Source organism: Pinus tabuliformis, chromosome 7, assembly GCF_031772625.1.
Source record: "Pinus tabuliformis cultivar Carrire ecotype Pingquan chromosome 7, CPIR1, whole genome shotgun sequence".
Lineage (NCBI taxonomy): Eukaryota > Viridiplantae > Streptophyta > Pinopsida > Pinales > Pinaceae > Pinus > Pinus tabuliformis.
In genome coordinates this window covers 1,692,492,205-1,692,513,880 of record NC_142293.1, presented here as the reverse complement: position 1 = coordinate 1,692,513,880, position 21,676 = coordinate 1,692,492,205, and the positions used below count along the sequence as shown (strand labels likewise).

General features: G+C 35.5%; 1 protein-coding gene across 1 annotated transcript; it reads right to left on the bottom strand.

The window, feature by feature from the left end:
* Positions 1-19,669: 19,669 nt before the first annotated feature.
* LOC149255029 (F-box/LRR-repeat protein 13-like) lies at positions 19,670-21,468 on the bottom strand. Its single transcript, XM_089454925.1, has 2 exons — positions 20,096-21,468; positions 19,670-19,999 (listed from the first exon to the last, which is right to left on the bottom strand). Exons 1-2 carry the CDS (start codon positions 21,017-21,019, stop codon positions 19,670-19,672), a joined length of 1,254 nt encoding a protein of 417 aa, XP_089311051.1. The 5' UTR covers positions 21,020-21,468.
* Positions 21,469-21,676: the final 208 nt, after the last annotated feature.

The window sequence follows — 21,676 nt, the reverse complement described above, 5'->3', positions numbered from 1 at the left end:
TTTTAAGCTCTTAAGTATATACATATGACTTTCTCTACTACTAATAAGGTTCTTTCAAGCAACTCATATTACCTGTAAATTGACCCAAAAAAATAATAAATTTGCTAATGAGGGTCATGAAGGCTATACACTTGTATGACCTTTATTTCCATCCTCGTCTTATGTTCTTTTTTGTTAACTACAACACTTGAATTTCATTAATATAACAAAACTACATATCTGTTAATTTCATATTGACAAAAAACTTGGCATTCCATACATCAACAAATAGGGAAACTGGGCAGTAAAACAACTCCATAAGATGGTAAGATACAAAAGACTGAGGCTCATCTGATAAACACTCAAGAAGACAACCAACTACATATTTCCAGATTGATAGAAATTTTGACTGTCTCCATAAACTAGACACCACAAAGGAATGAACCAACAATTTAAGTAACCACAAGTCCGTTGAAATCTACAAGAGAAAAACACATAGGAAATGCTTCACATAGCAACCACAAGTCCGAGCCCCACCTGCCATTAGCACTATAATCCGACGGTTGTCAACATGTTCAAATACCTGTCTAGGGCACCAAAGAGACCAATACCAATACCCAAATTGTCACAACAAATTTCATAAATAGCATGGACATGGTAGTGAAAATATGAAACCATGGTCATACATAATAATGAAAATATTGAGCATCTCAATCATACAGATAGTCGTGAGAGACCACAAGCCCATCTCGTGTTCGCCAAAGCCATGATTGAACAAAAGAACCAACGCAAAAGATACCATAGATTTATAGAAGGATAAATCAATTTTTTCCATGGCAGTGCAATCCCAAAACACACACCAATAACCTTCACAGTGTGCATATGATCCAAAATAAGGTGAAAGTGCCATAATGAAGCCATACCTGGAAGTGGATCACCAAAATAGAAGCAAAAAGAAGAAGACCAATGAATACTAGTCATGGTCAGAGGAAATTATCATCAAATCCTACGTACTATCCACCTATGGGTTGGTACTATCCACGCTAGAAATTTAACAAGATGAATTAAAAAAAGACCTGCTAGAACAGCCACACGCTGACCCTGAAACTATAACATGTTAATTCCCTTTCTCTGATAAGCGCATGCATTGTATACCCTGAGATACAAAATCATGTCTACTAAAAATTTGCTCCATGGTTGTTCATATGTTTATCATACAGATTTTAATTAAAGGCCAACAAAGGGCGCTGATCTTCAAATGCAGAATGCCAACCTTCAATCTCCATTCTCCATTAACATGCAGCAAATACTGGAATGACTACATGCCATTGGGAGGGTAATTCAACGATGAACGATGGCAGCCAAGATAACTGAGCCCCGACGATTGATGGAGGAATCTAATAATGGGCTCTGAAAGTAAATCCAAACCAGTAGCAATTTTGTCACCCCTGCCCATGTCCCACTCTAAGTTACCGCAAAGATAGTACTTGGCCTGCATCATACTTTGCCAAATGAATGAAGCCTCCTGGTTCTCTGGGGCACCCACACTAATCCAAGACTCTAGAGAGTGATGGTTTAGGCATTTAACACCAAGGCTTCTTTTGTATGCAAATGACTTTATTTTGATTGCTAAATCGACTCTTGGTTTGCAAGAGCACTTACTATCCCTTGAGTAGTTTTGTAGAAGTGTGGGGATGCAAGTCAATATCAGCAAAACAAAAGTAGTGGTCTTCTCTAAGAAAAGAAAACATAACGAGCATAAGTTCTACTTTGAAGGCAACATTTTGGACGAAGTTGCGGATTACAAATACCTCGGAATTGACTTCAACAAAATCTAAGCTGGAATGGTTGTAAAAAGAAAAGAATTTTGGGGGGTTGGAAAGCATGTTATGCTTTTTAAAATAGGTGTAGAGAGGCGGAGTTATGGGACTCGAAAACCACTCAAACTCTTTTTGGGCTTCTAGTGATTTTGGTGATTCTCTATGGTTGTGAACATTAGGCTAAGTACCTCCGACATGCAGTGGAGACAAATTGAGAAAATTCAAAAACGTTTGATTACAAACAAATTTAAGATTAAAAGTGCAGTTCCTTATGATATCTTGTTAAGTGAAACAGGGATTGCTTCTATTGAAGCAATTGCTATGGTGCAAGTCATAATGTATTTAAAAAAAATTGAGCAAATGGAAGAGGGTAGATGGCCTAAGGTTGTCTTTAATGATCGATTGTGCAAGAGCAAAAAAAACATGGATGCAGCAAAATAGCAAATGGTTTAGCAAATGGGGTATTTGCTTGAACTCGTGTCCCATAAACAGCAAAGAGATAAAAGCTTTTGTTATGGAAAAGTTCCACAAATGTACTTGGGATAAGGGGCAAGGCCAAAGGAAGTGTGGGAGGAAAGGGTATGCATTTTTTGTTCTTCCGGAAAAGTGGAAACAGAAAAACATTGCATTTTAGAATGTGAGGCCTTCAAAGACAACAGGGAAAGTTATGCAGATATGTTGGCAGCTAGCTCTTGGGATAATCTATTTAGCGAGGGGTTTGTCGAGAAGCTGGGAGCATTTATTTTGAAGCTTCACAGAAAAAGAGCCGAATACATCAAGCATATGAAGAAGCAATCTGCCCCATAGGTTAACTTTAGCCTCGTGGACGTTAAAATAATTTCTTTCTTTCTAATCACCTATTGCCATAATCCAATGCCCCTAAAATCTCTCCAAGTTGAAATTTTCAATATCTTTGATTCCCAAACCTCCTTCCTCCTCATTTTTTGCAATTGCAGCAAGGCGTACCAGGTGAAAGAAAGGTGAAATTTCTTGTGCCGACCAACACCTTTCCAAAGGAAGGTTGCAATAATAACATTAATTCTTTTGATGACTGGTTTGGACAATTTGAAAAGTTGCATCCAATAGACAGAGATCCCTTGAAGAACTGTTCAACCTCCCTCCCAAACGTAAGCCACTTACTTTCCCAGAGGGCCAACTTCTAGTAGAATTTTTTGATTATCAAGTCCCAATCCTGGCACACATAGCTGGTTTTGATTATCAAGTCCCAATCCTGGCACACATAGCTGGTTGGCTTCAAGAGGAAACCCAAATACCTAAACCCTGCAAACATCACTGTCAATTTTACCTCAAACAAACTAGCAATCTCTTTTTCTGTTTCCCCATCTAATCTATCAAAGATTAACTCTGATTTCTCCTTGTTCATGATCAGACCAGAAACAGCCCCGAAGTTTGTGAGAACAAGATGGAAAGCCCTCCATTCATCGGTTGAAGCTGCCCCTGCAAACAGCACATCATCGTCGAACATTAGATGGGAAATGCTGACTTGTCTGGAAATCCTACAACCAGTGATTAACCCTCTAGATTTGGCCGCACTGATCCCTTTGCTCAGGCCACCATGGCCGCACTGATCCCTTTGCTCAGGCCACCAATGACCAAGATGAATAGCAATGGAGATAGTCTAAAAACTCTGACGAAGCCCCCTGAACATTTTGAAGAAGTAAGTCAGAATCCCATTGATAAGAATGGCCAGATTTGCAGATTTCAGACATGCCATTATCCAGTCAATGCGCCGACAAGCAAAGCCGACTTTGTGTAAATTCAATCTAAGGAACTCCCAATCAACTCTGTCATAAGCCTTGATAAAATCAATTTGCATTAAGCATGCTTCCAACTTACGAGTTTTAATGGAGTGTAAACACTCTTGTATCACTACCACGGCATCTTGAATCTGTTTGGTGGCTATGAATCCGAATTGCTCCGGTGTGATGTGCTCAGATAGAATTTGTTTAATCCCATTTACTATTAATTTAGCGACCAACTTATGCACAACGTTACATAGAGATATTGGTCTATAATCTGGGAAAGAGCGAGGGTTAGCTTTCTTAATAATCAGAGCTATGAAAGCTGTATTAATCGAATCAGAAAGGATACCTGTGCTCTGGGACTCTTCTGCCAAAGCCAACAGGTTCGCGCCCATGAATTCACAGAAGTGAAGGAAGAGCTCAATAGGCCAACCATCACGGCTTGGGCTTTTGTCCCTTCAGACCTTTCATCACTCCATGTAACTCTTCTGTGCACATCGACCTATCCAGTGAAGCGTTGTCCTGCTCACCGATCATTACTGGGAAAAGATTGACAAACTCCAACTGATTAACAATGTTAGTTTCAGCTTGGGCCCTATACTGTTCACTGAAATAGCGCATAGCTTCAGACTGAATTTCCTTCTGTTTTGTTAAGACCGTGTTATTCCCATCACGCAAACTGTGAAAGTAGTGGGTATTCAAGTTGGAGTTTGTCACACCTAAATTCAAGTTAGTTTCAAACTTGAGTGGAAAAGGTTAAAACACGAGGAAAACTGTCTGAACACAAAATACTGTCTCGAAAATATAAAACACTCCATAAACCTGTTATCAATGGACCATTTTCAATACTGCCATTAAAATTATAAATTACTTCATCAAAACTGTTATTAATGAGCCATATTCATTTATTTTCAATGCCTATTAAAAAATGTATTAATGTTTCAAAGGCCTATAGCGTAATAATAGATTCATAACGAAGCATTCCTGGAAGTTCAATCATGAGATACTGCAAAAAGGATCTACAACCAAGCATGCTTCAGGAAAATAAAATTTTGTAGTTGATCCTTGGATCAACAAAGCCTCACAGTCATGGAAAACTGCTAAAAAGATCTACATCCAAGCATGGTTCATGAAGTTTTTTTTATGTAGTTGATCCTCAGTAAACAAAACTACACGTTGAGAGTTTGAGTAGAATCCAGTTTTTCCTCCCGAAGGAAATTTATTCCTGTAGACCTCGTGCCTCTCCACTCCTTAAAAGAATTATAGTGAAGTTGGAGAACCTTATAGACACAGTCTGGTCTAGAGGACATCATAATTGAGGTTGTGGATTGTTTAAAATTAAATTCTTCTAATCTGATGAGGAAACAAGGCCAAACAAGGCCTCTAAGATACTAACTATCATAGACTGGGTACAACAGTGACTAATGGTTCAAGCTCAGTTGAATCAATTAGTTTTAATGTTAAAACATGAATTTGGTTTATAAAGGACACCAAAGCATGTTGTCGAGAGTATTGTTTTCCTGCATTTTGTGTATAATAGTGGTCAAATTCTCAATAGCTAGTAAGCACAACCACATGCATAAATCAAGCATGCCTTTTAAACCAGGACAAAAAGAACCCTGGATAACCAGAAGATACTGGATTATAGTTTTATAATGTATTTTATATTGTTACGGAATATAATTTATTTTTAATGGGGATCCCAATCACTTTAAATCTAGACTTGTTCGTTGGATTAGTTCAAGAAGACTCGCCATTTAAATTGCATGAAATGTTCGAAATGGATTAGTTGGATTCATGTTTTTGATTTGTATTTTAATGAAACATGTTAGGATTTTTTAATTGAAAAATAAGTTCAAAAGAATCTTACATTAAAGAAGCTGTAAAATACTTTCAAGCATGAATAACCAAGTTAAACACTAAATTCAATGTCTAATTACTTGTAATTCACCATACACACTCAATATTACTCATAATTGAGTTGGGATAATAAGTTTAAACATTTCCATTTAATGGTAAACAAATTTTATATTTTATAATTATGGATTTATATATCTTTTTTAAAAATTAAAGAATCAAAATGTGCATGTAGAAGGGCTGCATTATGAACTCACATCTTGTTAAGACATGCTTATATATATATATATATATTTGGCAATAACTCACCATATAGACATAATACAAGTCATAATTGAGTTGAAATCAATGTTCTTAATTTGCATTTTATTGGAAAATGTCAAAATTTTGGAGAGATGACTAATTTTGGAATAAATAGTTATTACATAGATTTTGAATCCAAGTGGAAAGGACAACAACTTCTTCTACTTCAGCTAGATCTAATTAACAAAAAAAAATTAAAGACAAGACATGGAAGTGCAATTTGATCCACTTTTAATTGAACGGGTCACAATATCAAAAAAATGATGTCAACAAGATTCCCGCGTGTAAGAAAAAGTAATGCTCATGCTAGACCCAATTAATAATCTTCTTCTTCACTTTATTTATCTCACATAGATGTTTATCATCATCAACAACAACAACAAAGAAGTGCCAATACCATGAAATCTATAAAAATAAAAATAACTTGTATTTATGTAAAGACCTTGAATAATAAATAGACATGAAGATACAAAATATTAAAAAATAGGATCATAAGAACCTTACACTAAGCAAAACATCAAAGATTGAAAATAAGATCAAGAGAATCTTACACTATGCAAGTATGAATAGTCAAGTTTATAACATTTCAAAGTTTAAATACTTGTAGCTCACCCATATACATAGAATATTAGTCATGATTGAGTTAGGATCAATGTTCTTGATTTGCATTTCATTGAAGAATGCTAGGAACATTTTAAATATTTCAAATTCTAGATATATTTTTAAATAGTGGAAAAATCTATCATAACTCAGTTGTCAAACCAGCACTGGGTATAACCAACACTCTTGCTATCCACTAGTGTAGGTTGACTTATCAGTATTATTCAATGAAAACCACACCACTTACCTAGCGAGTGGTCCATAAGGGGGCATGCTTTCACTCGTTAGATGCCTCTAAGTTTTGGGCATTAACATATTTCCTTATGTACTACAAGCTCTTAGCCACGCAGAAACAGTTTTAAGGCATATCCATGCCCTTCATAAAGTATGAAAAACCAAGTTAAACACAAAATTCAAAGTTTAAAAACCTGCAACTCACCATACTTATGATTGAGTTACGATAATTGTTTTTATTTGCATTTTATTGAGCAATGCTAAGATATTTTGCAAATGCTTAATTTTGAAATAAATAGTTATTACATGGATTTGAATCCAAGTGGGGAGGATAACAACTTTGTATATCTATTACTTGAGCTAAACCTAATTAACAAAAATAATAGGAATAAAAAAATTAGTGCCAAGAAGCCTCCTACCCATAAAAAATTAGTGCCAAGAAACCCCCTACCCATAAGAAAGGATAAGACTCAAACTAGACCCAATTAATAATCTTCTTCAATTTATTCCTTTAACATAGATGTTTAACTATTGCCGCAACCACAATAATATAGGTGCCATTACCATGAAATCTGAAAAAATAAAAATAATATACAAGTTATTGAATTATTGTTATATTTTATGTGGATAGGTTACAATATCAAAAATTTGGTGCCAACAAAATCCTCACATGTAAGAAAAGGTACGGCTCATCCCAGACTCCATTAATAATCTTCCTTCTTCACTTATTACTCTAACAGATGTTTAACTAATAGCGAAAGTGACAATACCATGAGTTATATGAAAATAAAAATAATAAAAACTATATACAAGTTATTGTTATATTTATAAAAAAATTAAATTTGAGTAATAAATAAATATGTGATACAAAACATTGAAAGATAGGAAAAAAATCCTACAAAGTCAAGCTATACAAGTCATTCAAATATGAATAATAAAATTAAGCACAAAATTATAATTTCAAGCAATAGAAAAAATAACTAAGAAAAATGTCTGCCTTATTTTTAGGGTCTCCATTTTCAAGTTACAGTTATTGCTATTTTTAAAATATCCAAACAGGGAATTGTGCCTTTTACAATTAACAGACCATTAACAATTTATTAATATTGTATAATTCAAATACATTTATGTTGTACAAATTGAGATACACCTTATAGACATCTTAGAGTTACAACATTAATAACAAGTTTGCTCTTCGGTATATAGTATTGGGCTTATTACAATTTTTGTAACAAGGAAAGAAGAGCCATGTAGTTTAAGGCATATTATTGTTAAAAGAAAATAATATTCTAATATTTTTATTTTTAGTTTTTAGAAATAATTTTCTATTTATATAATTATTTTTACAACTTTGAAGTTTTTAGAAGAAACAAAAATACTTCAATTAACTTAATTTATGTTTGGATGTTTTTGTTTTCCATAAATTACTTTATATTATTAAAAACAAAAACATTATTCCATCAAATTTTATAAACAATATATTTTGTATTTTTCAACAATTTTTCCTTTTGTTTTTAAACACACATTTTTTTTAATTTGACTTATCTTTATTTTATTATAAAAAGGTACAATAATGTTCATTTTCTATGATATAATTATAATTTCCAAAAGACATTGTTTTAACTTTACAACAACTATGTTTGCAACACTATATTGTTATTGTGTCCAATGTTTGTCATATTTCTTGGAAAAACGGTCTCTCAAAATAATTATAGACATGGGAAAGGTAAAACAAAGAAATATTTTGTGAACACTATAAGCGGAGACCAAATAATTAGGGTAAGGAGTATATTTTGAATTTATGGGAGTTTATGAATATTCCATATTCATAGATATTTTCTTATGGTAGACATTAAGAAATTTGATGGTAGTGACATGAAGTCAAATGAACTTTAATATTTTTGTTTCACTATGTTACATGAGAGAAGAGAGTTATATTAGAAACTTTGTTTATGGAAACCAAACAATAACAATGGTATCAATTGGACTTCATGACCCTAGACCACATTTATTTTAGATATCACTACATGATATGGCAATATTTGGAGTACGTTATTATTTTAATTAGCTCTCAAGAATTCAACATATGGAAATTGTAATGCATTGCACCCCGCAACATAAAAAATTAGTGCACTTGATGAAAGCGTTAATCGTGAGAAACTCGTGGAACATTCTAGCGGGTGACTTAGAGGGGAAATTTGACATGAATTCGATATTATCAATCCTCCCAAGAGAGTGTCAACCATGATGAAAAAAAATAAAGGAAAGATTAGGTCAATAATGACATACATGAGTGAAATTGGTGGTCTAGTTGGTGACCAAAAAGGACAAACATCACAACCATGAAATGAAGTAGGAGAATCACAGCTAAGGAGTTGGAGGACAAAAATAAAAAGGAATTTGTTTAAAATGTAGTAATAAATGGTCAGGTGGGCACAAATGGTTGGAGAACTAGGGATTTATAGAATTGAAGAATAACGAATCTAGGAAGAGGTGGTGTCTAAAGACGTTGCACACATGAGCATAATTCAACATATAATAGATAACACAATCACCAAAACCTTTCATGTATTACCAATTGATAGACCAACACATAGAATCATCTACATATCATCCAAAGTATAACTAGCTCCCTTAGAATGAGGAATACATATTCAACTTTGACATCCTTAGTCATGCCTATATCTATTTTCAACCTATGCATCAATAGAGTAAGTCAAGACCAACTTTGGTCAACCCAATCAACTTGTTGATGTTTGATTGTTTACTAATTTGCTTCAAAAGGTCCAAAGGTGAGATGAACCTCTTGTTTCAACTCCCCCCCCCCCCCCCCAAAAAAAAAAAAAAAATAAATAAATAAATAAATCCCTCAACAAACTTTCCAGCTATTAGGATGTGAAATTATATCTATACACCTCCCTATAATTGTGCTTGCCTGAAGCCCAAGCATAGACCAAAGTATTGCAAACTTAACTTATGTTAATCCCTTTGTAAATGTACCATAAATATGATTAGTAAACAAGAGACATGACAATTTCATGACAAGTTCTTGTACCAATTGTTTTAGACAATGGGCATCATCTTATTATGGGAAATAAGGTTTCAACTACTTATATTTCACTTTGATTGTATAATACATATCATTGAACTGCTAAAAAGGGAATCTAAGCTCACTCATTTGGTTGAAAATTTACACTCTCTATGTCAACACTGAATTCACCTCTATATTATTATGGTCAAAAGAGAAGTTGCCTTCTACTTTTTACAATAATAGAGTATGGGTCTAAATCCAAGATTCAATCTATAGTCAAAAGTTATTTTCCTGTCATGGTTATCTCTAGCACTATCTAAGTTGTTAGAAAAAACAAACTAAATCATATTCTTACTACAATACTTTATATAAGCTAACATGTACCCTTGATATAACAAACAATACTCTTTTCCACCTTGAAGTGGCTTTCTTTTGGATCTTGCATGAATCTAGATACCACACTAACAACAGGGGATATACTAGATCAACTATAATTGAAATAAATAAAGCTACCAACAAGTTACATGTAGGTAGTGGAATCAACTTTTGAAGAACCACACTCCTTAGTCATATTCATTATTCACTATTGATTCCATCTTGAACCTCTATAATATATTGAACACAAGCTTGAGAAAAAAAGAGATAATCATCCTTTTGCAAATTTCGATGCATAGAAATAAATGAAATAGAATAAGGTTAGTCATTTCAAATGGGTCTACTAACTATTTATTCAAACCCAAAATTAGATTAGCACTAATTCTAGTAATGACAAAATCATCGACATATAGTGCAATAAATAAATCATATTTGTTTATAGTAAATCATAAAGAATGTGATCTATTTACAATATTTCAAACCAAAAAAAAAATGGACCTTCTTATACAATGACCTAGGGGATTATTTAAAACTATGTAAGGATTTCTTTAGCCAACACATAATATTTCCATCCTTCTTGAAGCTAGAGGGTTGCTCCATATGAATCTCCTTGATGAGATCGCCTTATAAAAAGACATTCTTGACATCCAACTAATGTACCTCTCGTCCAAAATGAGCATTAAATGAAAGGATTAATTGAACAAATTTTATTTGTATAATAAGGAAAAGTGCCTCAATGTAGTTGATATCTCACTTCTAAGGAAATCCCTTTCTACCAATTGATGCTTATGCATTTCATTGGCATCTTCAAAGATCACTGAAATACTATAAATCCACATTTTACTACATTCTTTCCTTGTAGATGAGGAACTAAGTCACAAGTTTTTCTCTTAAGGAATTGTATTCATGAGCTATTTGCTTTTAAAGATTTGGAACTAGTTACTTTGTTTTTTGAAATTTCAAATTATTATTTATTTTCTTGGGAATGCAATCAAGAACAACAAATTTAATGTTATTCTTATATGCGTTAGGTTGTAGTTTGAAATTTAGAATTATAATGGACAAGGTTTTGGTTGGGTGATTGAGCACGGGTGGTGGTTTTCCTCATGAATATTCAAATCCTTAAAAACATGTTTTGCTTCTCTTCAAGCATTAATCTTGTGCAAGTAGTTACAATAAGGTGCAAGTCTCTAGTGAATTTCATAGAACAAATACCCACAACTCACTTTTTTAGCAAAAAAGGGCTTTGAGAGTGTTTTACACTGATTAAAATCCTATTACTTCTCCAAATTTGGAGGAGCTCTTCTTGATACACAAGGATATGACCAGGAATCCGGTTAAAAAAAAAAGATTTTTTTTTTTTAAATACTAAAGTTATGCATTTAGGGTTTGTGGTTTTGAAGGTTTGTATGCTACTATTAGTTGGTATTCTCACCAATATAACTTATTTTCATCTCATCATCTAGATCACGTGCTTTATTATTGCATTTAGATCCCTATTTGTAAGTTGGGACGTTCTCACAAAAAAGTTAGTTATTCTATCACAATGTTTGAGTTGAAAATATGATCCAAGCCTAGGTTGAGCTCAAACACCATTTGATTGACATGTTTAGAATCAATACCTTGACCAAGGGTTTCTTTATGTTTAGGTTTAGGGACTTTTCCAACTACATGAAGTTAATGACGTGGGATCCATGGATATGTAGAAATCCCACAATTATTTTTACTTTTTTAAGAGAAGGCTTGTTTGGTTTGACTTCTTAACCATCTTACCCAATATTGGCATTATATAGAAAGACTAGCCTAACCTTTTAGGTAAGATATCTACCATGACCCAAAAGAGCCACTTGATCTCAACAAATTAAGCGACTTTACATTCCTGGTAAATTTCAAGGTGATCTAAAAGGATTAGTAAATATTTAAGCCAATAAATTTCATTATCTACAAGTTAGATATATTAAAATTCCCAACATATGCGTTTGATCTTAAAGCCTTGAGCATCAAATTAAGGATTGCTCATTAACTATGAAACCTCTTGCAACCAAGCATGAATCTCAAGCTTCTCAATGAACCTAACCCTTTCAAATCCTAATGTTAGCTAGGGTGGCTAACTAGCATGAAAATGAGATGATCTAATATTAGTAACCAACTTTAAGCTATTTCCCAATATGTTGCCTCAACCTTAGGACCCAAAAGCCTTCATAGTCTTTAATCCCTTTTCTAAGCACCCAAGTTGGTCCTTAGGGTGCATGAAGATAATTTTGATGCTAAAGATAACTAAGAAATAATGCTCATTTTCCTTTCATGTTGCAATAATGCTTTCATATATATGGAAACAATTTGTAGGTTTTAACCATGTACAAAAATTACTTGCATATGAATTCTAAAACACAGAAAATAAACAATGCGAGAGCATAACACATAAAACACATATACACAAAGATTTTCCCCTGGATCCCAAAACCGAGACTACCAGATTTATTTTTCATTATTTTCCTTTTAATATTACAATACATATTTAGACATGCCGAAGCATCCAATACCATGGACCGAAAACCATTGCATCCAAAACCATGGACCGAAAACCATCACGCCCAAAACCATGTGCGAAAATCATGCACAAAACCATAGGTAGGTTTGCCCAACCTAATATAGGGTCCAAAAACAAAATTTTCCGGGGTGTTGCCCTAGACCCCATAGAGGGGGGCTACCTGCACCCCTCAAACCCCTTGGGACCCCCCCCGCTACGCAATCGGCGCAACGAAGGGGGCGGCTCCGCCCCCCCTCTAACCACCCAGTTAACTACGTGGGCTAGTCGTGGAAAGAATATAACACAACCCAACATTCTCCCACTTGTTGTTTTCTTTCCACAAGGGGCCACAAGAGAGCTTAGTCATTTATCCAACCCTGCAATGCCCATTGTTTCCCTACACCAAGAGAACTTCTCAGAGCTCACATATTTTTCAATGCATCTACAGTATTCTTCAAAGTGTCCACCTTTACCAGCAACACCTTTTTGTCTTCTATCATATCCCTCACAAAGTGATATTGAACATCAATGTGCTTTGTCTTTGAATGATATGCATGGTTCTTTGCCAAGAAAATTGCACTTTGGTTGTCACAGTCTCTCGTTATAGCTCCCTATACTAACCCCATACTTGAACACAATCTCTGCAACCAAACTGCTTCCTTGCTTGCATGAGTGGCTGCCATGTATTCTGCCTCTGTAGTTGATAGTGCCACTATAGATTGTTTCTTATTCATCCAATTGACTGCACCTCCAAATAGGTTAAACACATACCCACTTGTAGATCTTCTTTGATCCAGATCTCCAACCCAGTCTGCATCAACAAAGCCACGAATATCCAACACTTTGTCCAATCCTGGTCTTCCTTGGTAGCACAAACCATAATCATTAGTGCCACACAAATACCTAAAAACCCGCTTCACTGCTATCCAATGCTCCTTTTCTGGTTTTGACATAAACCTGCTCAATATTCCCACTGCACGTGCAATGTCTTGTCTAGTACATACCATTGCATACATCAGGCTACCAACTGCACTTGCATATGGAACACGGGACATGTCCTCTTCCTCTTCTTGTGCCTTGGGACATTGTTCAACAGATAACTTTACACCTATAGGAATAGGAACCTTCACCAGTTTACTACTGCATATTAAATCTCTGCAATATTGTCTCGACACACATCCTCTAGTTTAACCAAAGCTTCCTCTTTGCCCGATATTTTTTAATTTCCATGCCCAAAATATTGTTTACAGCACCAAGATCTTTCATGTCGAATTTGGAGGACAATTGGGTCTTCAAATCCTAGATAATTTCTTTGTCATTTCCAACCAGCAACATATCATCCACATACAAGACCAAATAAATAACACGGTCACTAATTAATTTAAAATACACATAGTGATCTGCTTTGTTTCTCATGAAGCCAAGTCCCCGTATAAATGTATCAAATTTCTAATACCACATCCTTGGTGACTATTTTAACCCATAAGGAGTCTTCTTTAACTTGCATACCAATTCTTTCTTACCCTTCACCACAAAGCCTTCAGGTTGCTTCATGTAGATCTCCTCTTCCAGATCCCCGTGAAGAAATGTTGTATTCACATCCATTTGTTCTACCTCAAAATCAAAAGCAGCAACAACAGATAAAAGTAATCTAATAGAAGTCACCTTGGCAACAGGAGAAAAAATATCACCAAAATCAATTCCCGACACTTGGGAATAACCTTTTGCTACCAACCGAGCTTTGTCTTTCTCCACCTTTCCTTTTGCATTTGTCTTCTTCTTGAACACCCAGTTGCCGCCAATGGGTTTCCTTCCAGCCGACAACTCCACCAGATCCCAAGCCTCATTTTTGTGCAAAGATGTCATTTCATCAACCATGCCCTCTTTCCAGAGTTTGTCATCCTCTGAATCTACTGCTTCTTTCATAGTTCTGGGATCATCATCAGTAACAGATAAAACAAAATTTGAACAGGAAGCAGATGGACTATACCTTTCTGGCCGCCTTCTTTCTCGAACTAATCTTCTCACACCCAGAGTTGGCTCTTCATCTGCTGATTCCTCCTCTACTGTAGAGTATGATTCTTCCTCCTTAAGCTCAAACTCTATCTTCTCAGGTTCGTTTGGTTGGAATTCATGTTTAATAACATCTTTCACCTCTCTAAACACCACATCTTAGTGGTACACAACCTTCCTTGTTACTGGGTTTCAAAGCTTATAACCCTTTAAACCATCTTTATACCTAATAAAGATGCACTTTTCAGATTTACTATCCAACTTGGTTCTTTTCTCCTTTGGAGCATGTACATATGCATCACATCCAAATACCCTCAGATGTAAAAGAGAGGGTTCCTTACCAGTCCATACCTCTTGTGGAGTCTTATCCTCCAATGCTGATGAAAGTGATCTATTGACTAGGTAACATGCTGTCTCCATCGCCCCTGCCCAGAATTCCTGTCCTAAATCGACACCACTGAGTATGCTTCTTGCCCTTTCCATCATCGTCTTGTTCATTCTTTCTGCAACTCCATTTTTCTTAGGTGTGTATGGAGTAGTCTTTTGCCGTGCTATACCACACTTCTTACAAAATTCTTCAAATTCCTTGCTGCAAAACTTTCCACCGTTATCAGTCATCAACACCTTTATCTTCTTCTCTATCTGGTTTTCCACCAGAGCCTTAAATTCTTTAAACCTGTCAAACACTTCAGATTTATTCTTAAGGGAATATATGCATGTATTCCTTAAGAAGTCATCTATAAATGATACATAGTACACAGACTTACCCAGTGATGGAACCTTCACAGGTCCAAACACATCACTATGCACAAGTTCTAATATATGGTTCGCCCTCTTACCACCAGAGGGGAAAATCACTCGATTCTACTTCCCATATACACAATTTTCACAGAAATCAAAATCCAGAGAGCTATTACTCATACCTTCTACCATACTTTTACCATGAAGTATTCGAAGGCCCTTCTTTCCAATATGTCCAAGCCTTTGATGCCATAGCATGGTCTTCTCTCCAGAGACCACTAGATTTTCTACTCCACTTTTAGGAACCACAGTACTGTTACACCCATCAATAACAGTGCTACCTTGCAGCTTGTACAGAGTTTCAATCCGAACTCCCTACATCAATACCAGTGCTCCCTGAACCATTTTGCAGGTATCCTTCTTGAACACTGTTTTTACACCTGCATCATCCAACTTGCTTACGGAAATCAGATTTTTGGCCAATGCAGGAATATGCAGAACACCCGGAAGTGTTCTAACCCTTCCACCTTGCAACTTCAACTTTACTTTTCCACGACCAACGATTCTAGCCTTCTTGTCATCCCCCAAGAAGACATCACCACCATCATATTTCTCATACTCGCAGAATCACTCTTTATGGGGAGTGAAGTGAAAGGATGCACCCAAGTCAATCAACCATGCCTCGTGATCTACATGTGTACTTGAAGAAGCCAAGTACACATCCCCACCTTCATTTGAGTTGGTTTTCGCCTCTGTAGAAGGAGCATCATCAGATCTCTTTCCTTTGTCAGGGGCTTTAGATTTACAATCCCTTTTGTAGTGACCTTCCTTTCATTTCCAGCACACCACCTTTACAGGGTTTCCTGGAGATTTAGATCTCCCACTCGATGACTTATTTTTGTTTCTGTTCTGGGACTGTCCTTGTAGAGACAAGGCATCACCATTCTAGCTCTCCATATTTTTCTGTCTCATCTCCTCCGTCAGCAAGGATGAGACTATTTCATCAAACTGTAAGGCAATTGCATTGCTATCTATTGCAATAACTAGACTATCCCACGAATCTGGTAGAGAACACAACAAACTGATGCACTTATCTTCATTTGAAATTTTAATATCAACAGATAATAACTGACTTACCATAGTATTAAATGCATTCAGATGTTCTGTCACTGAGTCTCCATCTTTCATCCTCAGGTTATACAACTTTTTCCGTAGGAACAGTTTATTCACCAGAGACTTAGATTGGTACAAATTCCCTAACTTGTTCCACAAAGCCTTCGCCTTAGCTTCCCCTGATAAATTCAGCAATACTGAATCTGAGACACACAATCGTATTGTGCTCTTAGCCTTCCGATCCAACTTCTTCCATTCTTCATTGGACACTCCTGTTGGTTTAGTCCCTGGATCTACCGCGACCCACTGATCTTTATCCACCAACAAATCTTCCATCTTGAGTTTCCATAACTCAAACCTCTTACCATTAAATTTTTCGATCTCTATCTTTCCACTGCTCGCCATCTTTTTTTACCACTAGAATCGATCCTGCAAATCTCCCACTGAATAGGGTCTACCATAAGCCCGAGCGAAACCCCTCAACAACAAAGGCGTCCCCTTGAAGCCAAAACAACTCTGATACCAAATGTAGGTTTTAACCTTGTACAGAAATTACCCGCATACGAATTCTATAACGTAGAAAATAAACAATGCGAGAGCATAACACATAAAACACATATACACAGAGATTTTCCCCTAGATTCCAAAACTGAGACTACCTGCTTTGTTTTTCATTATTTTCCTTTCAATGTTACAATACATATTTATACATGACAAAGCATCCAATACCATGGACCAAAAACCATCGCGTCCAAAACCATGAACCGAAAACCATCGCACCCAAAACCATGTGCGAAAATCATGCACAAAACCATAGGTAGGTCCGCCCAACCTAACATAGGGTCCAAAAACAAAATTTTGCGGGGCGTTGCCCTGGACCCCATAGAGGGGGGCTACCTGCGCCCCTCAAACCCCCTGTGACCCCTCTGCTATGCAATCGGCGCAACGAAGGGGGGGCTCCGCCTTCCCTCTAACCCCCCGGTTAACTACGTGGGTGAGTCGTGGAAAGAATATAACACAACCCAACACAATTATAAATAATATAAAACAAAAATAATTCAATTTATAAACAACCCTTTAAACAACTATATAAAATCAAACAATTTCATAGAAAGAGCTGTACTTTATAAACAACTCTTAAATAATATATGTTGATCTATTATAAGTTTAAAATAACTATATAAAAATTAAACAACCTCATAGGTGGAGTTCTACTAGATTTTCTTAGATAAATAAGTATGGTATTGTTCCACGAATTTTTTTTCTAAAGAATAAAACAAATAAATTCAAGATTCCAATGGATCATGGTTTAAGAAATTCTTAACTTACCTAAAGTGAGTAGAAAGGTTGGCTTACAAAGATAACCATGACTATATATGAAAAGGTTTGAGAGAGATAACCATGATTATATATAAAAAGGTTTTTATATAATAGATCAAAATTTAAGTTTTTCATAAATATTCCTGTAAGGACCTTTGGAATACCTGCAACATGAGGAGTTACAATGGGCAAACTGAAGCCATAGAAACTTGAATGAGACCTAAAGGTATGCAACACCTAATATGTTAATTTTGTATAAAAATAAAGACTAAAGAGGGGTTAAGTGGATAGGGATGGGATGAATGATAATTGACATGGTGACATTACAGAAATAAATAAAAATAAATAAAAATAATAATTTTAAAGAAGTATGCAAATGTTAAAGGAGTATTGGATTGGTTTTTGAGAACTTGATTATGCACTTCATTGTTAAAGGTGTATTGGATTGACTTTTGATAATTTGATTATGCACCACAGGTACATTGGACAAAAAGAAATACTTTAAAACAATGAGAGTCTTGACAATCTATTAGCATATGATTTAAGGATAAGTTAAAAAGCACAAGCAACCAATGTTGATAGTTTGGCAAAAAAAAAATCTAATTTTTGTTGGACACTAAGTATATGGAATATGCAAGTAATTAAGGAATTGATTATTTCCCAAAAAACCATCAAGAAAAACAATAATGATATGAAGAGAATTGTCCCTGAAGTTACAGAAAAAAGTATTTATGCTGCTCCTCCCATTGGAACTACTACCACAAATTATGATTGCCAAATAAATACAAATATTCCTCAAAAGCTATGTGAACATCGATAACAAATCCAAATTATAACAACTAATACCGGATAGCCTCAAGCATGATTTCTATCTGACTTTATCTTTATCTTCACAAGGGTATCAACCACAATTTCTATTTAGCCTTATTTTCACAATGACCAAACCCCAATTTGTACTTGACCTTATCTTCACAATTAACTAGATGTAATACTCAATCATGACAAAAGTTGTAAATTCAAACTTAAAAATACAATGCAACGCCTTAAATAGGACAAACATATTTAGGTAACCACTAGTAACCATGGGGCAAAAAAGAACACGGCTAGTTGTTTCACTGATATGTTTAAAACTTTGAAAATTTTCTTTTGAGTATTTTTCTGTAGATTGCCAATATTTCCAGTCTAAGGTAGCAAATAGAAAAGAGCAAATACAGTTTGTTCATAGAGGACAACTTTGAAATTTTTCTTTTGCGTATTTTTATGTAGATTGGCAATATTTCCAGTCTAAGGCAGCAAATGGCATAGAGCAATTACAGTTTATTCATAGAGGACAACAATGGGAACAAAATATGTTGATTTCAAAATTCTGAATGAAAATTGGTATAAATAACTCCAACTCTTTCCTATAAAAGAAAGATTACATAAACTGAAAGAAACTGGCTGAATGGCACAAATCTCCATTACTAAATTTGTGATCTTATTGAATATGATAAAAGGCTAACGTTGCACTTGGTTTTTGCAGTGACTGTGAACACCCAGAATAACAACCAAAACCACAAGAATAATAAACATAAAGTCATACAAACCAAAATCAAAACTTAATGATCATACTGAAGCTTTCAAACGTATTAGAAGTATGGATTCGGACCTCAAACCTTTTTCTCTGAGGAAACCATCATTGAGGAAAAAATTGTAACAAAATTCTCTGATTTCACAATTGCACAATTCTGAATGATAAACTGAAAGAAACTGGCTGAATGACACAAATCTCCACTATTAAATTTGTGATCATATTGAACATGATAAAATACTTAACGTTGCACTTGGTTTTTGTACTGACATGGTTTTTATAGTGACTGTAAACAACAAAAATAACAACCAAAACCACAAATAAAAATAACCCTACAAACCAAAATCTAAACTTTCAAATGTATCAGAAGTACCAATTGAATCATGGAACCTTTTTGGGAGATGTCTGTATCTGAAGAAGTCATTCGTCATCTGAAGAACTGGTATCATCATCATCTGAAGAAGGTGGGCATCTCTTGCGCTTCTCCCCATGTTTTGCTGGTGGGCATCTCTTGCGCTTCTCCCCATGTTTTGCTGCTATAAGTACAGAAGCTTGTCCAGAAGATCTGTTCGAACCCAAAAGTCGCTTTAAAAAGCTCTGCTCATGGATATATTCAGTGCATAATGGTAGAGTAGGCGTCATTGTTTGCAGAGAAGGAGAATTTTTGAGAAGGCAACCTAGCGGAGCAATTTCCTCCTTGAACTTTGTCACCTGTGGAAGGGTCGAGCATCCTGCTGCAGAACTTGCTGCCTGCTCTGCCATGAAAATTTAACGTCATAAATCTCCTCAAAAAACAAGATTATTTAAACATTTAACTTAAAAGATAAAAGTCAGGGAAGTACGAACCTCGAAAGATTTAATTCCCATGCAGAGTTTTTCCAGGTTCGGAAAACGGCCAAGAACTGTGAGAGAAGGTACACGAGTACTCAGCCCAAAAAGGGTAATTTTTCTGAGCAAGTTCCTGCTAGAAAGACCTTCAAGTACATGAAGCTCTGTTGCAGACAAATGCAGAACCCGACAAGAATTTAGCTCCAACCTCAACTTTGGGGGACAGTCATAAATTTGGACATTCACCAGCTTTGGGCAATTGAGAGTCAGTCTCAGCCAGTTTGTATGCAGATTTCCTATAAAATCAAAATATTTCAGATTAATTGCAGAAATTTTTAAAAATTTGACGCCCACACGACAGCATCCAACTGTCAAACGTTCCAGAAGAGGGCATTTGGCTGCGAGTTGCTCCAGCATATCATCAATAATATTGATGGATAGTATAAAACAGGTTTTAAGGTATCTGAAACCGCCAAAATATGAGGGTAGTTTCAGCTGAAAACACTTGATGGCCAAAGATGTGAGGCGGTCGCAGGAGAACAAAGAAGTTGGAATGTGCAAGGCAGTTCGAACATCAGTGGACCTTGGAACGTGCAGTGAAAAGGTATCATTTTTTAAAGTGATTTTTTCCACTCTCTTTAGGGATGCAGCGCGAAGCGATTTCCAAATCAACTTTTTAATGTTTCTTTGCTCCGACAAATAGCGGTAAATTAATGAAATTTCTAAACTTTCCAGTTCTGCCTGATGGAAAAACAAGATGTTATCAACTATTTTTTCTTTAAAATCGTCATTAGAAAACTTGAGATGGGGTAACAAAATCCAGAGGGATCGCCATCTGCGGGAAAGAATCGAGCATCGTACTGCATCTCTTAAAGGAAGCTTTGACAGTATATGACCAGAGAGCAATTTATCATCCAATGCACTCAGTCTGTCCTTTGCCATTGCCAATATCACAATTGATCAATGTACAACAGTAACACAAGCAAGTTTTGTTATACAGAATGAAATTCCAAATACAAATCTATCAGTATTACTTCTCTTTCAGCCGAATCTATTAGCATTACTGCTCTTTCAGCCAAGATTCAGACAAACTCATTCCCAATTTCATTTGCCAGTGTCTCTTCTGTCTCTCAAACCCATTAGCATTACCGTTCTTTCTGCTCTTTCCGCCAAGATTCTGTCTCTCAAACCCATTAGCATTACCGTTCTTTCTGCTCTTTCCGCCAAGATTCAGACAAACCCATTTCCAATTTCATTTGCCAGTGTCTCTTTGTATATCAACCTTTTAGCATCACTGTTCTATCTGCTCAGCTTTAGACGGAGAAGAAAAAACGCAGGAGGCGGACTCCAGTTTATTATTCCAAATCTTCTTGGTGTTTATCACTCTGCCTAGTGACAATGCCTGCGCTAAGATCTCATTTGCAAACTTCTCGGACTAATGGAAGCAATAAACTCTTTGGAAGGGTTCCAAGTTGGGTTTATAAGGTTTTATCCTTCTTAGATAAAACCTTAGGGTTTTTTTAAACATTTAATAGATATTATGTTAGGGTTTTTTAAACATTTAATAGATATTAAATATAGTTTGTAGGGGTTTTGCGC

Excerpts from the sequence above, each read along its gene's own strand:
- LOC149255029 (XM_089454925.1), bottom strand. The coding sequence starts at position 21,019 with ATGGCAAAGGACAGACTGAGTGCATTGGATGATAAATTGCTCTCTGGT. Across the intron at positions 20,000-20,095 it reads TGGGAATTAAATCTTTCGAG|GCAGCAAGTTCTGCAGCAGG; the intron begins GTTCGTACTTCC and ends ATGGCAGAGCAG.